This window comes from Zootoca vivipara, chromosome 5, assembly GCF_965207765.1.
Source record: "Zootoca vivipara chromosome 5, rZooViv2.hap1.1, whole genome shotgun sequence".
NCBI lineage: Eukaryota > Metazoa > Chordata > Lepidosauria > Squamata > Lacertidae > Zootoca > Zootoca vivipara.
In genome coordinates, this window is record NC_142588.1 from 90603697 (window position 1) to 90625432 (window position 21736).

The window sequence follows — 21736 nt, forward strand, 5'->3', positions numbered from 1 at the left end:
ATGAATCAGGCTGAGCAGATTTCAGTTACAGAGTTTAAAGCCACTAAGAACAAGCTCAAAAGAGCTTAGCTTCAAAATGGTGTATGACTAAAAAGAACAACCCAAAAATAGTTTGTCTATGATGGTCTGTTTCTTTTTATTGAGAAATTTGCTGTCATCTTTTGAATCTCTCTCTCTCTCTGGAGGCAGGCTCTGACCTACAAAAGCTTATATGAACAGTCATTAAAATCACACAGTCTTTGCTTTTTTCTATGGTGATTGAGACACACCCACCCCCTCAACTGTAATAAAATTGTTATCGTCCCTGTGAAATAAGTTAAATATTTTGTTTATATTTAAAACGTGAGAACAGATATGATCATTATCTTCAAATATCTTAAGGGCTGTCACATGGAAGAGGGAACAAGCTTTTTTTTCTCCTGCTCTGGAGGGTAGGACTCAAACTAATGGATTCAAGTTACAAGAAAGGAGATTCTGACTAAACATCAGGAAGAAGTTTCTGACAGTAAGAGCTCTTTGACAGTGGAACAGACTCCCTTGGGAGGTTGTGGACTCTCCTTCCTTGGAGGTTTCTAAGCAGAGGTTGGGTGGCCATCTGTCATGGATGCGGTAGTTGACATTCCTGCATTACAGGGGGTTGGACTGGGTGACCAATCTTTCCAATTCTAAGATTCTACGATTCTATAATATTATGGAGGCTCTTGACTTACCTAGTTCAGACTGCTTTTCAGTTTTTCAGTCTGTTGGGCTCTACTGAGGCCTTGCAGTCTGTTTCTCTACTACAAAGAGGGGATGGAGTCAGGCAGAGCTGGAACATTCGGTTTTGCCGCTTGGGGCATAATGGATCGAGCTGCCCCACCCTGCCGCCACTGCACCACCTACCCTGCCTCCACTGCTGGTGAAGAAGCAGTGCCAGAATTGGTGCAGATTTCCAGCGACACCTTGACAAAATCTCATGAGATCTCGTGAGATCTCACCAGAAGTCCACCGATGCTGCCGCCACTTCACCAGTGACGTGGGAAGGGGGACAGTGCCTCGGGGACTTCCGACGCCCAAGACGGTGTTACCACTCTTCCTTATTGGTGGGCCAGGCCTGGAGCCAAGTTTAAGCACCAAGCCACCTTGTGAGGCAGATTATAAATTCTTAACAAACAAGCAGATAAACAAATACTGGCAAGCAGGATCAGTGCCCCTGGATGACAATGGAAATTGTAGTATGACACAACAGAGAGATGGGGTGGTAGCGTGCTGCAACCGCTGTTGTAACCAAGTTCATGATACAAGTCTAACAATATGCTTCTTAGTAGCTGCTGCCTGGGGGTGGGGCTAAGCTCCCTGAGGGAAATTCGAGGGCGGATTTGCAGCCCCCCTGAAATTTACACCTGTGAGTTGGAATATAGTTTATGATGATGAATGCAAAGACCTCATATATACTTTATAGAAACATCATACATACTTTATAAACATAATAAAAAATTCAGAATATTCCCGCACATATTTGGCCCTGTGATAGCCCACAGTTGACTAATGACAGCCATCCATGTTATTCTCTTCCTTTCAATTATTACAGTTCCACATACTATAATTAACCATACTGATGGTGCAATAAAAATAAATGGTTCGCATTGGATTAATCCCTGGAAGGCTTCATTCCAAAACTATTATTATATGGTCTCAGACCATTAGCCTTATTGTCCTGTATAAAAGGGTGTTGCAAGTATATGTCTATGTAAATGAAACGCCAACAGAGAAGGAGCACCCTACACAGCCAGAAGTGCTAGACGGAGACAAGTGCCAGAGTGAGAGAGAGAAGGCAGGGAAATGTTGGGCATACGATTATTTTTGATCGCTCTGCTGGTGGGTCTTTTGATTCTGTACTTCCTGAAACAGCTCTGGTGGTCACGCAGACGCTTCCCTCCAGGGCCCCTTCCACTTCCTGCCATTGGAAGCATGTGGCGGGCTGCGATCAGGCTCTATCAAGAGACATTCACTAAGGTACTTATTTCTAAATAATTGGCGAATTCATGAAGCGAAGCATGAATTATTTTCTTCTCATGGTAACTGCGGATAACTATGGTCTTTGTGAAACCTTCTGGCATGAATTTTATAGGAGAAATCAGTATGTGATATCTAGAAGACTTGGGGTGCAATCTCCTGGGAGGTGGGGGATGTTGAAAGGCTGTTTAAGCACTCATGTTATTTTCACACCAACTCTGTGGTTGGGCTGAGAGCTAGAACTAGCTCAAGGTCACTCAGTGAGCTCTGGGGCAGAATTGTGCTTTCTACCTGCTCCTCCCCAATCCCAGTCCAACACTCCAACACTCCAGTTTTGCAACACTCCAACCATTGCAAAGTCATCAAAGAAAAGCATCTTGCCAGGAGTCGGTACTCTAACTAATTTAACCGGAAAGGCATTTTGAAAGTGTCTGGCACACTCAGGAACTGACTTCTTGTTAGCATCTCTGGGTTACAGAAATATCTCTGAAGTGTCTTCAGAGGCCAGTGCACTCTCACACACTTGTGGGTAGAATGAAGATTAAGGGACAGAAAAACTGATAGCTTAGTTAAGACTGGAGAATAAATAGGATTCTTCTTTTTTCAGCTGCCCAGATAAAAAGTGAAATGCGCAAATACTTTAAAATCCGATTCACAGTATGAATGACCAGTGCCAAATGGGCAAACCCCCTCTTGCTCAAATAAATTAAAGGGGCAGGAAAGGTTAGCCATGTAGGCATGCTAGGATTGAAACATGAGGTTGTACAATGAGAGTGGCTCAGAAAACTTTACAGTAGAGGGAAGAAAATAGCTAAGCAATTTATCAGGAGCTAGTGATCAGAGCCTGGCATGCTCTGGTTCATGGGGTCACAAAGAGTCGGACACGACTAAATAACTAAACAACAACAACAAATGATCAGTGTGTCTATTTCAGCTCAGAAGCTTAGCATCCAGTGGAGCCACAATGATATGTTCCCTTTAACTTCTGGCTAGGAGGCACTAGGAGATTGAGGGCACTAGGAGAAGGGGACGTCAGAGGACAAGATGGTTGGACAGTGTTCTCGAAGCTACGAACATGAGTTTGACCAAACTGCGGGAGGCAGTGCAAGACAGGAGTGCCTGGCGTGCTATGGTCCATGGGGTCACGAAGAGTCGGACACGACTAAACGACTAAACAACAACAAAGGAGGCATATAAGCTCATAAACACATGTGCTGATGCATTTATCTGTTTCAAAATGTGGCTGCACCAGCATTACTCAAGCAGCTACTAGCAGTTGGCTACAAAGGGAGATGGACTACCAGTTAGTGATGTTATCAGGCACACCCATTGGAAACCTACCACACAGCTGGCTGAAACATCAAATGTGTCACCAAAGTAGGCAGCATAAAACAAAGAGCACAGGCAACTCTGGGTGCTGTCCCATCTGTTTGCAACATCACTTTTTGCACGATAAAATATACCCTAGATGCTGCTATGCCATCAAACGAAGTCTTCCGACTTCTCCTTTCAGGAGATTCTCTGGCACAGCTCATGAGCTCTTCTTAATGAATATATTCACGCTACGGTATATGTTGTTGTTCCCTCCCCTCAGTTAGTACTTCCCCACCCTCCCTGAATTCTAGAAACCTGAGGTCCCTTTTAGGCATGTATACAGATAGCTGATTACCTGTGCACAGACCTTTTTTGTGAGGGGGGGCCAGGAGATGCAGGTTTTCTGATATATCAGACTTGCACAAAACAGTACGCTAAAAAGCAGTGTGTGTCATGCTTGGCCCCACCAGTAGCCCAACCTCCTTCAGCTATGGAAACCTGAGGTCCATTTTGGGCATGTGCACATGGATTTGTTTAACTGTGTGCACACAGACAGGGTTTTTTTTTTATTCTGAGATAGTTTTCTGACATACCAGGCTTGTACAAAACAGTGGTTGGAAGGGAAAAATGTGGGAAAATCGGCCAGCAGCCCACCAAGGAATGTCTTGTTAGCAAAAGTAGGGAGTGTGGTGATTAGGGATGGAGGGGAAATTCAATTTATTTCACATTCAAAGAGCAGCCAGACAACTTCACGACCCACTAGCAGTCCAGGTATACAGGTGGTGATAGGAATGGCTGGATGGATCCTAAAAGTAGGACAGGCAAAAAGAGGAGTGGCTATCTATGGCATCTCCAGTTTTGAAGCACTTAGGTGTGGCAGCCTTGTTCTCAAACGATCTCTGGAAGCCCTGGGTGAAGGGATGAGGTCAAACAGATTGTAGCTGAATTGAGAAGTTGGAGGTGATACTCCATGCCAAGTTAGATTTCAAGCCCGGGCACAACTGAAGATAATTGGTATATGCCTTCATTTTGCTGTGTCTTTTAATGCTATGGGAGCAACTACACTCTTTGCTAGCAGCTCCAACTGGAACAACTTGTAATTTGCTGTAACCCTGAACGTTGCTGCAATCTGATTTTTGATACAGTGCATATCCATGCATGCTTGTAGGCCTGTTCCATCATACTCTTGCAAGATTATTGTCAGTTTCTGCATGGCTTTATTAAAAAAGCAAAGGCTCTTCCATGGACAACTGCCCCAAGTTTTCATATCCTTATTGTGTCTGTTAATGTGGGCCGGGTGTTTTTAACTGGAAGGCAGAACAGGATGAAACGGTGGGAAAATTCATGTTTGGTGGTGGTTGTTTTTAACAAATCCAGACCATACCTTTCTAAAGCAGATTATTTGCCGCAAAGGTCAAAATATAGGGCAACCATTTGTATTTGTTTAATTTTGCACAAGTAGGCAAATAGTAGATTGGGAAGTGGAAATCAAATCCAATCAAACTGTGATCCCAATCCAAATCTGGAACACTCCTATTTGTTACAACAAAAACAAAAACAAAAACAAAAAAACCCACTGGCGATCCCAGTTCTGGATGTCCTGCCATCTCATCCAGTGGAAATGAAAATAAAACCAAAAGGAAGAATGATTACCATTTGTGCCATGAATAGAGAGAGCTGGATATAGCCAGAAGACACAGACTAGGTGAGAGAACCCAAAGTTCACAAATTAACCTGAAAGAACTGTGTGATTAATGTCTCTCCTCTCTTTTGATCCAAATGGCAGCGGACAAAACAAAATGGAAACACGGAGCAACCCGTGATGCCTTTCCTTAGAGCTGTAACAAATGAAAAGGGTAAGTTGTTCCAAGGAAGAAGGGTTCTTTTTCTACTGGTCTCTCCAGAAACATCTTAAAAGAGCAGTTCCCTAGTGTTAAAATGTAAGACCTGAGCCTTTCCTGTGTTTTGTTGAAGGTTGTAAGAGGTTCAGTTGCAAGGTATAAGTAGTAGTCATCATACCTGTTAAGTATTAAAAGTAATTATTTGGGGTTCATTTGTAAAGGGCATGACCCAAATACAAAAGTGGGCCATGACCTACAAGTTGGGAAATGCTTCCTTAAGCCAGTCCTGTGATACAATCCCTAACAAGTGAAGGGTTTTTTTGTTTGTTTATATTCCACCCATAATCAAAAGATCTCAGGGCAGGTCACAATCAGCTACAATATCAATTAAACAACAAAAATAATAACCCCCACCCCCAAATCTCGAACATCTCTCAGCTGAATATTAGTTACCAAAAGCCTTCACAAAAGCCATGTTTTCCACTGGCATCTGAATGAGAGCAGCACAAAGGGGAGTTGAATTTCATGGGCTAGAGAGCTGAGGATCTGAAGCACCAACACACCTTATTTCCAAAGGTATCATACCTTTGGATGGAATGCTGAGGATGGCTCCACAGGAGATCTTAATTCAAGGACAGGACTATACAGAGAAAGGTCTCTCGATTATTCAACGCTTTCTAGATTATTCATAACACCTGGCTTTTGGATCAGATATGTTCCGGTAGCTGATGCAATTCTTTCACAACAGATGTAACATGGCTCTGACGAGTGACTCCTAGCCAAGCTGCCTATTTCACTAGCTGCAATTTCCAAGCAGATCTCATTGCAGATCCAAACAGGAGGCTATCAGATCATGCATTTCTGTGGCTAGTCTTGTTCGAGGAACAGCTATAGCTCTCAAACAAACCAGGACTGGGGGAAGACACTGTGCCCCCTGAGATCCTTGGGTTTCCAGTGACGAGACAAGGTCCAATAGTTACTTTCGTAACTTGCAAGTCAAGTGGAGCTAGGGTGAGAATCCTGCAAGTGACGCCACATTTCCATTCACAGTCATCACCAGATATATATAATACATGCTTTCCAAATTATAATTTCAAAACAAAAGCCAGGTGTATTCCCACAGGTGAATGTTACACCGTGGTGATAGACATTGACAGCAGAAACCAAGTGTTCAAAGGTGCAGCTGAGTACTGTATCTACTTTGTTTAGAACAGCTAGTCCTTATGCCATAAACTTTGCTAAGCATAGTCTCCACAAATGACAGAGAGTTTTGGTTACAGGTAGGTAGCCGTATTGGTCTGACGCAGTCAAAACAAAATAAAAAAATCCTTCCAGTAGCATCTTAGAGACCAACTAAGTTTGTCATAGGTATGAGCTTTCGTGTGCATGCACACTTCTTCAGATACAGTGGTACCTCTACTTACGAATTTAATGCGTTCCAAACGCACATTTGTAAGTAGAAAAAAAAATTGTAAGTCGAATCCCATAGGAATGCATTGGGAGAAAAAAATCGTAAGTAGAAAAAATCCTATCTAAAAATTCGTAAGTAGAAAAAATCCTATCTAAACCGCATCCAAGATGGTGGACGGAGCTCCATTCGTAAGTAGAAACATTCGTAAGTAGAGTTATTCGTAAGTAGAGGTACCACTGTACACTGAAAGAGAAGTCACCAGACCCTTATGTATAGTCAGAGGGTGGGGAGGGGTCAGAGAATTTTGGGTCTTTGTATTCCGTGAATAGTTGGCTTGAATGTAGTATCTCCAAGAGGCATTTCATACGATACTTTTTATGGTCTCAGATCTTGTATTTTCCAATGGACACATCTGGAAGCTGCAGAGGCAGATTGGGCAGTCTGTTATGAAGAAGCTGGCAATGAGGAAGCAAGGGTTGGAGCACTATATAAAAGAGGAGGCCCATCAGCTTGTGGATTCCTTTGCACATGTAAAAGGTATGTGATACCTGTTCATATGAGTATTTCTATTAACACCACCTTCACAAGAAATGTCAGGGCAGTGTACAGCAATTTAAAACCATTAAAGCACCATTAATATGACTGGCATGATTATAATAATCATAAAAATGATTATGCTGGCAGATATCTTAGTCTGCAGGTTTTGAAGCAGGATTTGATGCATTTTAGATGCTTTTTAATATGTAAAAAAAATGCTTCTTTAGTCCCACTATGAAATTTTACTCTTAGTATTATCATGAGAACAGGATTGAGGTCTTCACTTCATATATCTGCAAAAATCTTCACTTGCAGGGCAGCCACTTGACCCTTTGTTGCCTATCACTAATTCAGTGTGCAATGTGGTATGCGCTATGGCTTTTGGACATCGGTATTCTGCTGAAGACGAAAATTTCCAGAAGCTCACTGAAGCTATTGATCTTGCCTTAAAATGTGGAGGTAGCTTCATTTATGCTGTAAGTAGACTTTTTCTTTCCAGCTAAGTCACACAGGTGTCCCCAGAGCCCTAGCCTCCTGCTAGCATTCAGAGAAACATTGTGGTTGGTCACAGATGAGGGGAGCCTGAGCTGAAATGCCCCTTCAGCCTTGGGGCAAACACTATTCTTCAGTCTAACCCATTCACAGAGATATTATGAAAAAAGTGGAGAGCCATGTACTAGGTTCTTTCAAGGAAAGATGGGGTTAATTTGTGACTAATGATCTTTCTTAGGCTATGTACACATTCCAGTTTACTCTGCATCCGAAGCCCACATTCCCAGCATGCTTGCACTCCTGTCTCGGTGACGTCTACACTGGCTTGGTCATGTATGCAGATGGCAGAATCCCTAGGGACGTGCTCTATGGGGAGCTGGCTTCAGGCAGCAGGCCAACTGGCAGACCAACTCTGTGCTACAAAGATATCTGCAAACATCAGACATGAAGGCTGGCAACATCACTCTCACACACACCCTTTGTGGGAATCCCTTGCAGATGACCACAGTGCTTAGAGACCGTCAGGTCATGTATCCACAGCAGTGACCAGAGGAGGAATGACTGATGGGGGGAGCTCAGAGACAAGAAATGCCATAGTGCTTCCACAGGCCTCACCTGTCTCTAGTGCGGGGGAGACATCCCAAAAAGTAATGTCATCCTCCTCCATCTAGTTTATTGCTGGGCAATACTGCAGGTGAACTTCTGGGAAAGTGATAAAAGGAGAAGGATAACATCACATTCTGTAGTGTCTCCCTCACCCAGAGATTAAGAAATGGACAGTACTCCATTGACTCGCTTCCCTTGGAGGAGGAAGATGGGCAGGAAAATTGCTGGTTGGGAGGGAAGCTGTGATATCTTCCATATTATGTAGCCCTACATCTTCATAATCCCTAATCAATCCAGAGTAAATGGAATAGGTTCTCCGTATGTTCGTTAGACAGCCATAAAGATATTATGGATTAGTGCTGGTACTGCCCAAATGCAATGGGAATCCTGTAGAATAAAATACTGCTTTTATATGTTGTTAATAAATATAATTTGCATGTTTTGGGAGAGCCACAAATACCCATGTTCCCACAAACACTATAGTTCCAGTAATATGGGAGAGGGTGATTTGTTCAGATGTCAAATTTTCATTTACAACTTCTACTAGGGTAAACTAGTGGATATGGGAATCAGAAAAAGGTGTTACTCACTGAGCTCCAAGATACCTGGATGCCAGCAGGCTAGGAAAGGCTGATCTCAACCATGATACTCAAAAGGCAGCCAAAAGAAGTTGGGTCATGGAACATGTTACTGGGCTTCTTCATGGTAATTACTGGTTTTTGTTTTATATAATCTTCAAAGCTCCATGAAATGTTCCCTTGGGTCCTTAAGCGTCTTCCAGGGCCACACAAGAAGGCCCTGTCCTCTAGGGAGCTTGTGCATTTATTGGCAAAGGAGGAGATGAAGAAGCATAAAGAACATCATCTTCTACGTGAGCCACAGGATTTCACTGATTTCTATCTACTTCAAATGGAGAAAGTAGGTATCTGTTTTGTATGTGAACATGGTTAATTCAAAGAGCCATTACATTCCCTGCAAGGATTGTAGGGTGACCACCAGGATTTTCTGGGTTGCTGACAATATTTGCATTCAGTCCCCCCTCACTGCCACTTCCCAGAGATTATTGTTAGGTAGTAAAGTGGATTACAAACCCCACATGTGCATACATTGAAAATAATGGGGAAATATTTTCGTATGTTTGATGGCAAATATGCTTGAATGGTCAAGGGCATTCAAATACATTCTTTGTGTAATTATGATATTTAAATGACTAAAGACTAGTCTCCATTCCAAATTAAAACATGTTCTGAGATTGCAGAAAAGATAATGTTTTTAATCACCCTGATTATGTGAATTTATTTCTTACAATTTTGACTTTCCCTTTAGGGAACTTTAGGTGAAATTTGATTCAGTTTGCATTAAAAGCATGGCTTGGTTTCCGCTTGGTTTAAGCAAACTGAAATGCAGCCTACTTCAAAATCAACACTTCTCTGAATCTTACAATGCAGTTCTCAAGCAAAGTAATGTGTACAAAAATACATATATGAGGATAGTGAGCATATAAAGGTATATATTAGTGGGGGGAAATGTCAGAAAAGTGCACATTAGGCAAAACTACACGTATTTATTAAGAGAAATTAGCACTAAGATTCTGATGAATTTTCATGTGGACTTTTTTTAAAAAAAGAAATTTGCAAACTAGTGAGGAAATGTAGAAAAAATGAGAAACAGTGACAAATTTAACTATTATTTAAATCAAATTCCACTTAGAAATCCCACCAGTTATAAAATTTTAAAGGAAAGATATTTAAGCAGAGCTTCATAGGGGCAGGTTTTTGTGGGCTCAGTGGGAAAGTTGAGAAAGATGGATCCCAGAATCCACTTTATAGGGTCCAGGGGGGTCCAAATCGGAAGTTAGTTCAGGCAAAACCAGAGAAAAGGGTTTGAGAATAAAACACTGATGTCTTAACCTTACAAGGAACTAATCTAAAACACAAGAAATTTCATTTTTCCTGCTTCCATTCTGTTCAATGGCTCTGCAAAAAGAAGACCTTGTTTCCCCAGCACATTGGGGGGGGGGTTGTGCATAAAGATCCTCAGCAACCCATAATTGATATGCATGAGTCTACTACACCCTTAAAAGGTAAAGGGACCCCTGACCATTAGGTCCAGTCGTGACCGACTCTGGGGTTGCGCACTCATCTCGCATTATTGGCCGAGGGAGCCGGCGTACAGCTTCCAGGTCATGTGGCCAGCATGACAAAGCCGCTTCTGGCGAACCAGAGCAGCACATGGAAACGCCGTTTACCTTCCCGCTGTACCTATTTATCTACTTGCACTTTGACGTGCTTTCGAACTGCCAAGTTGGCAGGAGCTGGGACCGAGCAACCGGAGCTCACCCCGTCGCAGGGATTCGAACCGCCGACCTTCTGATCGGCAAGCCCTAGGCTCTGTGGTTTAACCCACAGCGCCACCTACTTCCTCATAATCTCAAAATGTTTGGGATGAACTGCTGCTTTACTGTGTGCTGTTTTAGGAGGATGCCTGAGATGTCCTTTTTTTTTTTAACCCACCCACGCCTTCAATGTCAGTGTGGGATTACTAATTAAGGTACAGAACTGCATGCAAGGATTTCTTCATGCTCACCTGTCATGCTGGAATGGCCAGGATGCAATTTGATACAAATAATCTTTCCTCTTTCTATTGCCATCAACAGAGCCAGGGCGACCCCAACTCTGTCTATAATGAAGAGAACCTGGCCCAGTGTATACTTGACCTCTTTATAGCAGGGGCAGAGACGACTGCTACTACTCTGCAGTGGGCCCTTCTCCTCATGGCAACTCATCCAGATATCCAAGGTGAGAGTCCTGTGCGATGCCTTTCATGCAGAAATGTTTTGGTTAAGAGTGTGAGGCTTTATGAAATATGAAGAAAAATGACAAGATTCTATCTACTTTCAACTGTCTGTATGGAGAAACAGTTGAGTTAAGAATCTTAACAGTGAACCAACAGGCCATGTTTAATGTACAAACAAGAGGGATAGCTCAAATTTCCTTTTTGCCAGTTCCCCTGCAATTTGACCTGGTTCAACTTCTGGAGTTTCCAGACGGATGTGCTTCTATGCCCATTGATTTGGAATAATGGGAAACAAATTCTCTCCACTTTTCTCAGGATAGGTAAACTAAGATCCACTCTTCTATTTTCCTGACTCAAGCTCTCTCAACCCCACATCTCTCTCTAGTTTTCAACTTCCATTCCTATTTCTGACTAAAGGAATTGTGCAAATGAGATGTTTCCAATTTCTCCAAGCTTTGGACTGTATGTAAAAGAATTGTTTTATCTATAGTCAATTCCGTCAAAGTGGAATCCAACTGCATCTACAGGGAACTGATGTCCATAGGAACACAACCATATTTTGAAGCATATTTCAGCACCACTGAGTTTCCTTTAAAATGCCTGGATTTTCCACTTCACCCCAAAGCTCAATTGCCTTTCAGGTTTCTTTAATTTAATTGTTAGAAACAATACAAAAAAAGAGAGCACAATTTCAGGCAATATTAGCAAAGCATCCAGACTAAAGCTTCCATTCCCACCATTTTCATCAGAGAAAGTCCACAAGGAGGTGGAAGATGTTTTGGGTTCCTCTCGGTCAGTCTGCTATCAAGATTGGAAGAAAATGCCATTCACCAGTGCTGTGATTCACGAGATCCAACGCTTAAAATATGCCTTCTTATTCAGAATCATCAGACAATGTGCAAAGGATGTGAACGTCTTTGGATTTCTCATGCCCAGGGTAAGGAAAATTGATACAGTTGTACTCCATATTCCATGAGTAATGAGCAATGCAGACGCTTCTATGTAGTGCATAGACTGAAGGGCAAGCAAGTCAACATCTCTTCCCCTGAAAAAAGGTATTGCAGTGACCCAGGGTGGATAATATTCTTTCTAAAATAAAAAAAATCCTTCAGTAGCACCTTAAAGACCAACTAAGTTTTTATTTTGGTATGAGCTTTTGTGTGCATGCACACTTCTTCAGATACACTGAAAAAACTTTTTTCAGTGTATCTGAAGAAATGTGCATGCACACGAAAGCTCATACCAAAATAAAAACTTAGTTGGTCTTTAAGGTGCTACTGAAAGCTCACACCAATAACAAACTTAGTTGGTCTCTAAGGTGCTACTGGAAGGAATTTTTTTTATTTTGTTTCCTCTTCATTTGGTTCCACTGATGGCCATACCGTAGCATCTGTGCCAGCTTCAAAGACTTGTACTGGGACAGAGGAACAACGTGAATAGTGCTGGTCTGGATGCATTCTAAGTCCATTTTCATTCATTTCAGGGAACTTTTATTAACCCAGATCTAAATTCTGCTGTTCTTGATAATAAGCAATGGAAGACCCCTGAAGAATTCAACCCAAATCATTTTTTGGACAAGGATGGGAATTTTGTGGCCAGGGGAGAATTTCTGCTATTTGGTTCAGGTAAATGTAGCAGTGATTTATTTTTATTTTTTTAATAGTTGCTGGGTTGTTTCAGAGAGGCAGATGCTTCTGTAAGGTTTTTATTTCCAACAAATATAGGATTATTTGCTGCTCATAGTGTTGGGGTTTGAAGACTGATTGTTGGGCACTGAATTACTCTTATGAGTTTTTACTCATAGGGCTTCCAGGACTCAAGTCTCCCAGCTTATCAGTATAGATATGCTTTTACATTTCTATACACTAGGGGTCCGTCAGTTGCTGGTGGATAGCTCAGTCTGTAGATCGTGAGACTCTTAATCTTAGGGTTGTGGGTTCAAGCCCCGTGTTGGTCAAAAGATTCCTGCATTGCATGAAGGTTGGACTAGACGATCCTTGTGGTCCCTTCCAACTCTAAGAATCTATGAGCTTGTGGGCCAAAGCAAGACCCCCCCCCCCCATGGCAGCCCAAAGTTGAAAAAGGAGGTGTGGAGATAGCAGGGGTTATAACAAGGGGAGCTGCTGATGGAACACTTTGGCTTGTGGCAAAGGAGCTTCACCTCCCAACCTGTATTCCCTACCCAGAGTCAAAACTAGTTGTTGACCATGGAAGATGTACCTGGAGAATAAGGCTCCATAGGTATTACTCATTTCTTTCCTTTCCTTTCTTACTTCCACAGGGGATTCTGTGTGCTTAGAGGAGCAGCTTGCAAGAATTGAGCTCTTCATTTTCTTCAGCAATTTGCTGAGGGTGTTCATCTTCCAGTTGCCAAGTGGTGTGAAAAAATCCAGTGAACAGCACAAAGTGGGACTGACAACCTATCCCCATTCTTATAAACTCGTTGCCATTCCTCGCAGCAGGGCATCGTAAACTATCAACACAGTTTGAGCAGCCTATTTATTTATTACCATAAATTTCTCGGTTCTGCTCTGAGGTGGAACTTCTATCCAAAGTTGCATTAGACCTACGATACAATACATTGCTAAATCAATCCCTGTTGCCTAAAACAGTTCTTCTTCTTTGCTTGTTGTTCATACACAAGTATTCAGGACAGATGTTTAAAACCAGATGTTTATCAGTTTGTGCTTTTCAAAGAACACAATGAATGCTTATTTATTGAATAAAATTGTTGCTATTGTTTATTTTATCAGCTCGTAGGAAATTGTATATGCTCTCTTAGGTGATGAATTACATCCTGAAAGATATCAGTAGTGGAGTTTGCAGGCCAAATCCCTGTGACCCCATTGTCACAGTAGCAAGAAATAACTGGACAGGACAATAAATACTGGTATATATCGGGATCAAATAGGACACAACTTTATTGATTACGGATGTGAGTGGTTTGGCATGGGAATCAAGCCCATTGCCTCCAAAAGGGGTATTAGTGACTACTAGGCAGTAGTTCTCATAGACCCCCTTTTTAAGGAGTAGTTACACCATAACCTTTCTTGTCTAATGATGCATTAGCTGCACTTTCAGCCACCCAGCCACCCACTGTTGGCTAGCCAGAATAAGCCATGATGGGCAAGGGTCAACAGAGCATGCAATTGGCTGAACTGCTGCAAGGGTCTTGTCTACATCCTTGGGCCATTAAAACTAAAACCATTTCCATGAAACTGGGTAATATGGTACACTGCACGCTTCATCAGATCTGTCACAACAGCAGCATTATGGCTGTTCTGCCCCCCACAATGGTCAGCTATTAATCTGTGTATTAGTATTGGGTAGAAGGAAAAGCAATACTGCCCCTTTTAGAAAAGATAGTGCCCTTTCCCACTTTTTAGACCTCAAGGCAGGTTGGGAAATGTAGCCACAGCAATATTCTAGTTCCTATTGGGTTTGCCTCCCAGAGCGGTAAAATACCTCCCTTCCTCCTTTGTTTCAGTCTAGTGCAGGGATGTCCAAAGTCTGGCCCAGTAGCCTAATCCGGCCCGCCTGTCGGTTTAATCCAGCCCCTGTGGCAGTTAATTTCCTGGGGGGAAATTGTAAAAGAAGGTCAACAACTTCAATCCTAAAAAAAGGTCTAGTGCTTGCATACCTAGAAAGAAGGGTGAACTCCTTTTGTTCTTACATAACTCCATGAACTCCAAAGAGAACTTCATCCTATTGGAATATGATTAATATTTCTATTTGTGCCTTGATTCTCTTCAATGAATCTATGAATGAGAGCTTTGTGGAGTTTTGCTGGACACTATCCAGATCGAGAGAGAAGTCTCAGGGCGGAATAATGGCGACCCAGGCTTACGTATCCCAAGTGTGAAGAGGGCAGTTGTGCTCATGTCCTGCTTGTGGGCTCCCCCTAGACATCTGGCTGGTCTGATCCAGTGGGGCTCTTCTTATCTTCCTATTTTGCTTTAGTTAGCAAGTGTGTCCGGGTGATGTGACAGTCAAACTTACGTTTTGTCAATGCTCCAGTGTTGCAGCATCTCTTTCTTGCTCTGCTTCCAACTGATACATCTGAGGAGGTGTTAGTAGTCCCAGCAATAGAATGAATTGTTCACACCCATTTTATCTATGGTCTAGATCTCCAGGAGTAGGGAGATTATTATTAGTCCTCGCAACAGATTGGGCCGTAGACGCCTGTTTTATCTAGGTTTTGGATCTCATGACGAGGATGTTACATCTCTTCTCTCACCAAAATTGTCACTGTCACCAGCTGAGGGAATTTAAAAGTTGTCACCTCCTTTGGTGACAAATGGTCTCCCTTGCTCATTGTTTCTTGCTTAGAAAAACTTTCCCACAAAACTAAATTTCAATCTCTCTAGGGCGGAAAAATTATCGTAGAAAATGTATTATCCCCTACCTTTTACTATATGATAAGTAGACATGGTTCTTTAGCAAAGGCTAAATAAATAAATAAATGTTGTTGTTTTTTCAATTAAAAAGCACCAAAAATGGATTTTTCTTTGAACTGTATAAAAGTTCATGCTTATACAGAAACTACAAAAGAAGCAAGGGCAGGGTGGACATATGCCCTTACTTTACAGTCCTTTAAAGGCTTTCCAAACCAAACCCCATTAACAATGACAACGACAACAACAACAACAACTTATTATTTATACCCCACCCATCTGGCTGGGTTTCCCCAGCCACTCTGGGCGGCTCCCAACAGAATTTTAAAACCACAATAAAACTTCAAACATTAAAAATTTCCCTAAACAGATAAAGATAACCTGAGGGAAGGGAGGGCGGGGAGCTGAAGTTGCTCATCAGCAACTAGTACCTGATAGCAGACTAAACAGGCACACATGCCACAGAGTACAGGTGTCTTCAGGAGAGTGAGATGTATTGTATTTAAATTATTTCTAAATTTGCATTAATTTGAATCAAATTTCTCCTCCAACCCTACTCTCACAACAACCTTGCACAATAGGTTATGCTGAGAGTGTCTGCCCTAAAGTCACCCAGCGATCTTTCATGGTTGAGGGCTCATCCACACTGCACTTTCTAGACATGGGTCGGGGCTTTTAAACTCTTCCAGCGGCGCTTTCACCATGGAAGCGCGCTCTTTGATGCTTCATCTGATCACTACACCAAACTGGTTTTTTTAGTCTAACTGCGTTGCCAGCTGGGGCTCACCCAGACTTCAATCAAGTTTCCTGCCTATTAGACTCTTCAGGCCTTCCTCTTTCTCCTTGTTGCATACTCCCATTTCTGCATCTAAGCAGTTTGTTGTCTTGATCTCTTATTCTTCCTGTAAGTTTCGCGATTTCTGTATACTCCATTATTTTCTGTATCAAATTTTCTTTTAGCGGGACCTCTTCATCCTTCTACTTTGGGGGCAAATAACATTCTTGCAACTGTAGTCACATGCATAAATTTCTATACAGTGGTACCTCGGTTTATGAACACAATTGGTTCCGGAAGTCTGTTCATAAACTGAAGCGTTCATAAACTGAAGTGAACTTTCCCATTGAAAGTAATGGAAAGTGGATTAATCCGTTCCAGACGGGTCCGCGGAGTACTCAACCTGAAGCGTACTTAACCCGAAGCATGAGTGTAATTGGTTCTGGAAGTCTGTTCATAAACTGAAGCGTTCATAAACTGAAGTGAACTTTCCCGTTGAAAGTAATGGAAAGTGAATTAATCCATTCTGCGGCGTTCGTAAACTGAAAATTTGTAAACCGAGGTGTTCATAAACCGAGGTTCCACTGTACCGCTTGGATAGTTCTAATCCCCTAATTCCCAAGAGAAAAGCTTCCTTTTCGTTGTTTTTGTTTCTTTACGAATGTTAACTTAAACATCTTTTTTAATTCATTATACAGTCGTACCTTGGTTCTCAAACATTTTGTACTCGTACGTTTTCATGGGTGTACCCAGCATGGGGCAGGGAGGTGCAGCTGCCCCCCCCAGAAGGCCAAACCGCGGACCCGACTAGGGAAGCAAATACCCTGCGCAGGCGCCCCGCTTGTTGACACGGGAGGGGAGGGGGAGGAAACGCTGCTGGTGCCGTGGCTCCTCGGCAGCAGCTCCTCCTCTCAGCCCACCCTGCCTACATTTGCACCAATTCCCGCCCACTAAAGCCTTCGCGCCTCCCAATGGAAAGCCCTGCCAGGCGGCAACCTCTCCTGCATAAGAGTTCTGCTGGGCTGCCAAGCGAAGGAGACGCGGCTCCCTGCATTGGTTGCAGCCGCTGCCGCGCTCTACCTCCCAGTAGGCTGCACTGCGATCGTCGGCGCCGCGAGCTGGGAATCGCCCCCTTCGCACCCCCTACCCCCCTGAGTTAGGAGTTGCTACTGAGACTCCTCCTGGGCCAGGAGAGGAAGTGCACCGACAGCAGCCAGAAGCAGCAGAAGCCCGCAAAGGAGGAGCGGGGGCGGCGCCCGAAGGCGGTGGTCGTGGCTGCTGCAAGGAAGCTGCGTGGGGGCGTTTGCGCTGGATTGCCGGCGGCAGGAGTAGCCTAGCGGCAGTGACCCTTCCTCGCTGCCCCCCACCCCCGGCAATAGGAAAGGAGCTGCCTTGGGGGGCGGCACAGCTATCCGCTCCCCCTGCGTGCATTGCCCTCTCCGGGCATTGGCTGCTGTTTCCTTCTTTGCAATGCACCCCCCCCCAGCCACTCTCCCTTGCTGCCCCTGCCGAGAGAGGGGCGTTGAGGGTGGGGTAGCCGCCGCTGTAGGGTTGCATCGGGGGGGGGGCTCGCTCGCCTGCACTGCACCACCCCACCTTTCCCATCTTTTGCTCCCTTGCGATGGGGAGGCGGCGGTGGCAGCTTCTTCTTCTTCTTTGAGGGTCTCAGCTTTGCGGGGGGGGGGTCCCCAGTATCCTCCCAGGCCACGGGGGGATGGCCCCCCAGGACTAGCAGACCTCTGAGCTCCTTACCCATCCCACATATATAGGGTGGGAACTGGCAAGGCTTCGGGGGGACCTAGAGGAGGGAAAGCGGGGCCCAAAGGGGTTTTTCAGGGGTGTGGCTAGCCGTAAATGGATGGGAGCGGTGTTTTCAGAGCAGGGCCGTCTTAAGCATACCTGGCGCCCTGGCACCGTGGTGTGACGGATCCCTCTGGCGCCCCCACCCTGCCCCGTTTCCCGGTGCGGCGGGCGCAGCTCACTGCGCGGCTGCCGCCTGGAGGGCTGAAGCCCTGCGCAACCCAGCTTGGCTGTAGGGCCGGCCCTGGGCCAGGGGGTGCTACCCGCCCCATGTTGCAACGCCCCTGCGCACGGTGGAGGCGGCCCCAGGCCCGCACGCCTCCGGAAAGCAGCTTGAAGCTGCTGAACCACTGAGAGGCGCGCCTGGGGCGGCCTCCGCCGCGCCTCTCAGCGGGCGCAGCAGCGCCCCTGGTGGCCTGCCGCCCTGGCGCTCCGCGCCACCGGACCCAGGCCTACAGACGGTCCTGCTTCAGAGCAGGGGGATTTCGTGTGAGAGAGTTTAGGGGGTTCATTTAGTAGCTGCAGCCGTCGCCGAGTCGTCGGGCCCGCTGGCCCTGTAGCCCCGCCCACATTCCCGCTTGTGGCCCCTCCCCTCCTGTGCCTTGGCCCCGCCCCTGAACGACCATGGCTTGCCCCCCCTAGTTTTGACCATTTTGGTTGCCCTCCTCTAGACACGTTCCAGCTTTTCAATATCCTTCTTGAACTGTGGTGCCCAGAACTGGACACAGTACTAATGGTGGGGCACTGACTGCCCCCTTGTGGGCTTCTGCTGCCCACTGCCACCACTTCAGTCTGCCTAATGGCAAAGCCAGTTCTGCCTTCAAGTCTCTTCCATCTCCATGATTCTCTATGAAAGCTTGAATAATACAGATAAACTAGGAGAGCTAAACCAGGATACAGTTAAACTAAGAGACCAGCAGTATATTTGGATTGCCATGATAATATGGACTCAGATCTTAACTTTACTGTAATAGGCGGGTTAAAATACAAAAAGAGTTTCCGGAATTTTATTTAATCACATGTAATGTGTGGGTTTATAATATTAAACAAAATGTGAACAAGGCCGCTTCTGGAATTGTCTAGTATAATTATAAGATTGTGTAATGTATCATGACTAGGAAGTGTTACTAAGTGTGTGTTGCAATTATAATATGCAGTTAAGGACTTTGAGTAGTTATAGGATTACACAATTTATTTTAGTTTCAACAAATTATGGGAAGGTGTGTGGGATTAATGTTATGCAGGTTTTTTTTTAAAGTGCTTAGATAGTGAGCTAGGAGCAATTGTATATTTAAGATGCTGTGCGTTTATAAGGCTGAAATACTTGCACAGTGTAGGTGCCTATAGGGTGTTAGTTTTTATAGGTTTCTGCAATATATTTAAGTCCCTGTCAATTTTGAGAGACTATTTATATTTGGATTAGAATTGGACAAAATAAGCCTATTATGAGAAGGGGACGTCAGAGGACAAGATGGTTGGACAGTGTTCTCGAAGCTACGAACATGAGTTTGACCAAACTGCGGGAGGCAGTGCAAGACAGGAGTGCCTGGCGTGCTATGGTCCATGGGGTCACGAAGAGTCGGACACGACTAAACGACTAAACAACAACAACAAGCCTATTATGAATTAATATGTAATGGACATGTTTGAGTGAACATGTAACAGAATAGACACACAGAATAAATGGGAAGGTTATTTACAAATTATTTCAAAACATAGTAATACTTTTTTTAAAAAAGATTTAATAGCAAACTTGAGAAAGCTAGGAACAGAACAAAAAACTATCTGGGGTTGAGTAAGCTTAGCAGTTAAAGAATAAGAGGAGAGGCCTTTGTTGCTCACAAACTGGTTAAGTTGCAGGAAGCAATGAATAGGAATTAATGAACAGTTCTCCAAATGGAAAAATAGAAAGTGAAGTTCCCCAAGGATCGGTATTGGGACCTTTTAAACTTGTTCATAAACAATCTAGAATTAGGAATGTGCAGTCAGGTGGCCTCACTGATGTGGTTTTAAAATAACCAAACCAAAACATTTGGCACCAGCCTTGCAGCATTGGTTGCCAAAAGGAGGCATCCAAGACACTATCCAACCACCTTAGGAACTCCACTCTGGATGTATATAAATTGTTCAAGGTAGTTAAAAGACAAATAGATTGTGAGGGGCTCCAAAAGGACCTCTCCAAAGTGAGTGCATGGGTGGTAAAATGGGAAATGGAATTCAGTGCAAACAAGTGTAAAAGTGATGCATGTTGGGGCAAAATTGGGACAGTCTTAATTTCACACATACACTCATAGAGTTTGAAATGGTGATGGCTGATCAGGGACAAGACCTTGGGGTCTCAGTAGATAGCTCGGTGAAGATGTTGACCCAGTGTGCTGCAGCTGTGAAAAAGGCAAATTCTCTATCCTTTTTCTCCATGACATGCAGAAGCTTATAATTACCACCGTCAGATTTTATTGGTCAGCCAAATGCAGGTTACAGCCAAACACAAACAAACAAAAAACAGACAGGTCTCAGAAACCTATCATAAAACCTACTACGGTTTCCTTTCACTTCCTTTCCACAAGGTCTACTGTGCTTCTGGACAGGGTTGCCTTGCAGCGCCCTCTGGTGTCACATGTTAATAATGCATTATTAACGTTTCAAAAAGAACATCACATGGCCATATGGTTATCAGAACCATTCATCAACTCTTTTTTTTTAGTCTTGCATTACTTTCTATGGGAAAGCGTGCTTTGGTTTTGAAATGCTTTGGTTTTGGAATGGACTTCCGGAACGAATTAAGTTTGAGAACCAAGGTACCACTGTACTGGTTTCCAGGCAAGAGATTAGTATTCACTTCTAATAGGGAATACAGTATAATGATTCCTTGATTGAGCAGTATTCAGCTTCAAGCTGGTGGGGCCCTGGGAGATGTTTCATGAGCCATGGGAGCATTTCATAAAGCTAAAGGAAAGATAGCAGAAATGCTGTCATTACCATGAGGAAGCTTGGTCTCACCGTTTGTGCTTTGGATCAGCACTTAAAAAAACATGATCTGCATTATTCTACAGGGTGGGCATATTAGTTTGAGTCTCACTAAGAAGAAGGAAGGTGTCTATAGCTTCTCTGGAATCCCACAATGATTGGATTCTGTGAATTATCCCTAGCTGAAAATGTGAAAGAAAACTATGGCTCAAAATATTTGTCCAGCTCGGGCATCTTTCCAAAACTGGGCAAAATCACAGGACCCCTCCTGGAACAAGTTAGTGACCTTTTCTGGTAGGTGAAGAATAGGGAGGGGGGATTAAAGTCAGTTTCATGAGTACTTTTTTTTATAAACAAATTAGGAATAGTTGTAGAAATGTGGAGAACTGAACTTAAATTTGGGGGAAAGGGTTTAGTTGGTTCATACAGAAGGAGGCTGCTTTCCTCAGCAGTAAGGATACTGCTTGAGTTGCTGGTCTCTCTTTCATTAAAAATAAAAAAAAATCCAGCCAAGGTGGTGGCTGCAGGGGCCCCACTATGGACGCCATCATGTTCCCCTCTGTTCCCCTCGGTGGGCTCTCGATGACCTGTTCGGAAGGTCATTGATCCATTTTTATCCCATCTTTCCTCCCAAGAGTCTCCTGTGGTGGACAAAGTCTTCTTACTCATGTTTTTATCTCAATGATAATCATGAGAAATTGATCGGGCTGTGAGATAGTAAGTGGCCCTTTTTTCAGCTCAATTTAAACTTGATCTCACTTCTCCAATGTCTGTCCTCTTTCAGAATAGATTCCAGAATACTGATTTG

General features: G+C 43.8%; 1 protein-coding gene across 2 annotated transcripts; it reads left to right on the forward strand.

Moving 5' to 3' along the window:
- Positions 1-1740: 1740 nt before the first annotated feature.
- On the forward strand, positions 1741-13741 carry LOC132592143 (cytochrome P450 2J5). 2 transcript variants are annotated; one of them, XM_060274314.2, is made up of 9 exons: positions 1741-1995; positions 5096-5165; positions 6949-7098; positions 7414-7574; positions 8938-9114; positions 10853-10994; positions 11742-11929; positions 12476-12617; positions 13274-13741. In XM_060274314.2, exons 1-9 carry the CDS (start codon positions 1822-1824, stop codon positions 13462-13464), a joined length of 1395 nt encoding a protein of 464 aa, XP_060130297.1. In that variant the 5' UTR covers positions 1741-1821; the 3' UTR covers positions 13465-13741. The 2 variants fall into 2 exon arrangements, with proteins under 2 accessions (XP_060130297.1, XP_088525376.1); XM_088669250.1 differs by lacking the exon at positions 1741-1995 and adding an exon at positions 4191-4323.
- Positions 13742-21736: the final 7995 nt, after the last annotated feature.

What these genes read in the sequence shown, in the direction of transcription:
- LOC132592143 (XM_060274314.2), top strand. Translation starts at nt 1,822, where the DNA reads ATGTTGGGCATACGATTATTTTTGATCGCTCTGCTGGTGGGTCTTTTG. An exon ending in ATCAAGAGACATTCACTAAG is followed by an intron (nt 1,996 to 5,095) that starts GTACTTATTTCT and finishes TCCAAATGGCAG; the next exon opens with CGGACAAAACAAAATGGAAA. An exon ending in AGCTGTAACAAATGAAAAGG is followed by an intron (nt 5,166 to 6,948) that starts GTAAGTTGTTCC and finishes TTATGGTCTCAG; the next exon opens with ATCTTGTATTTTCCAATGGA.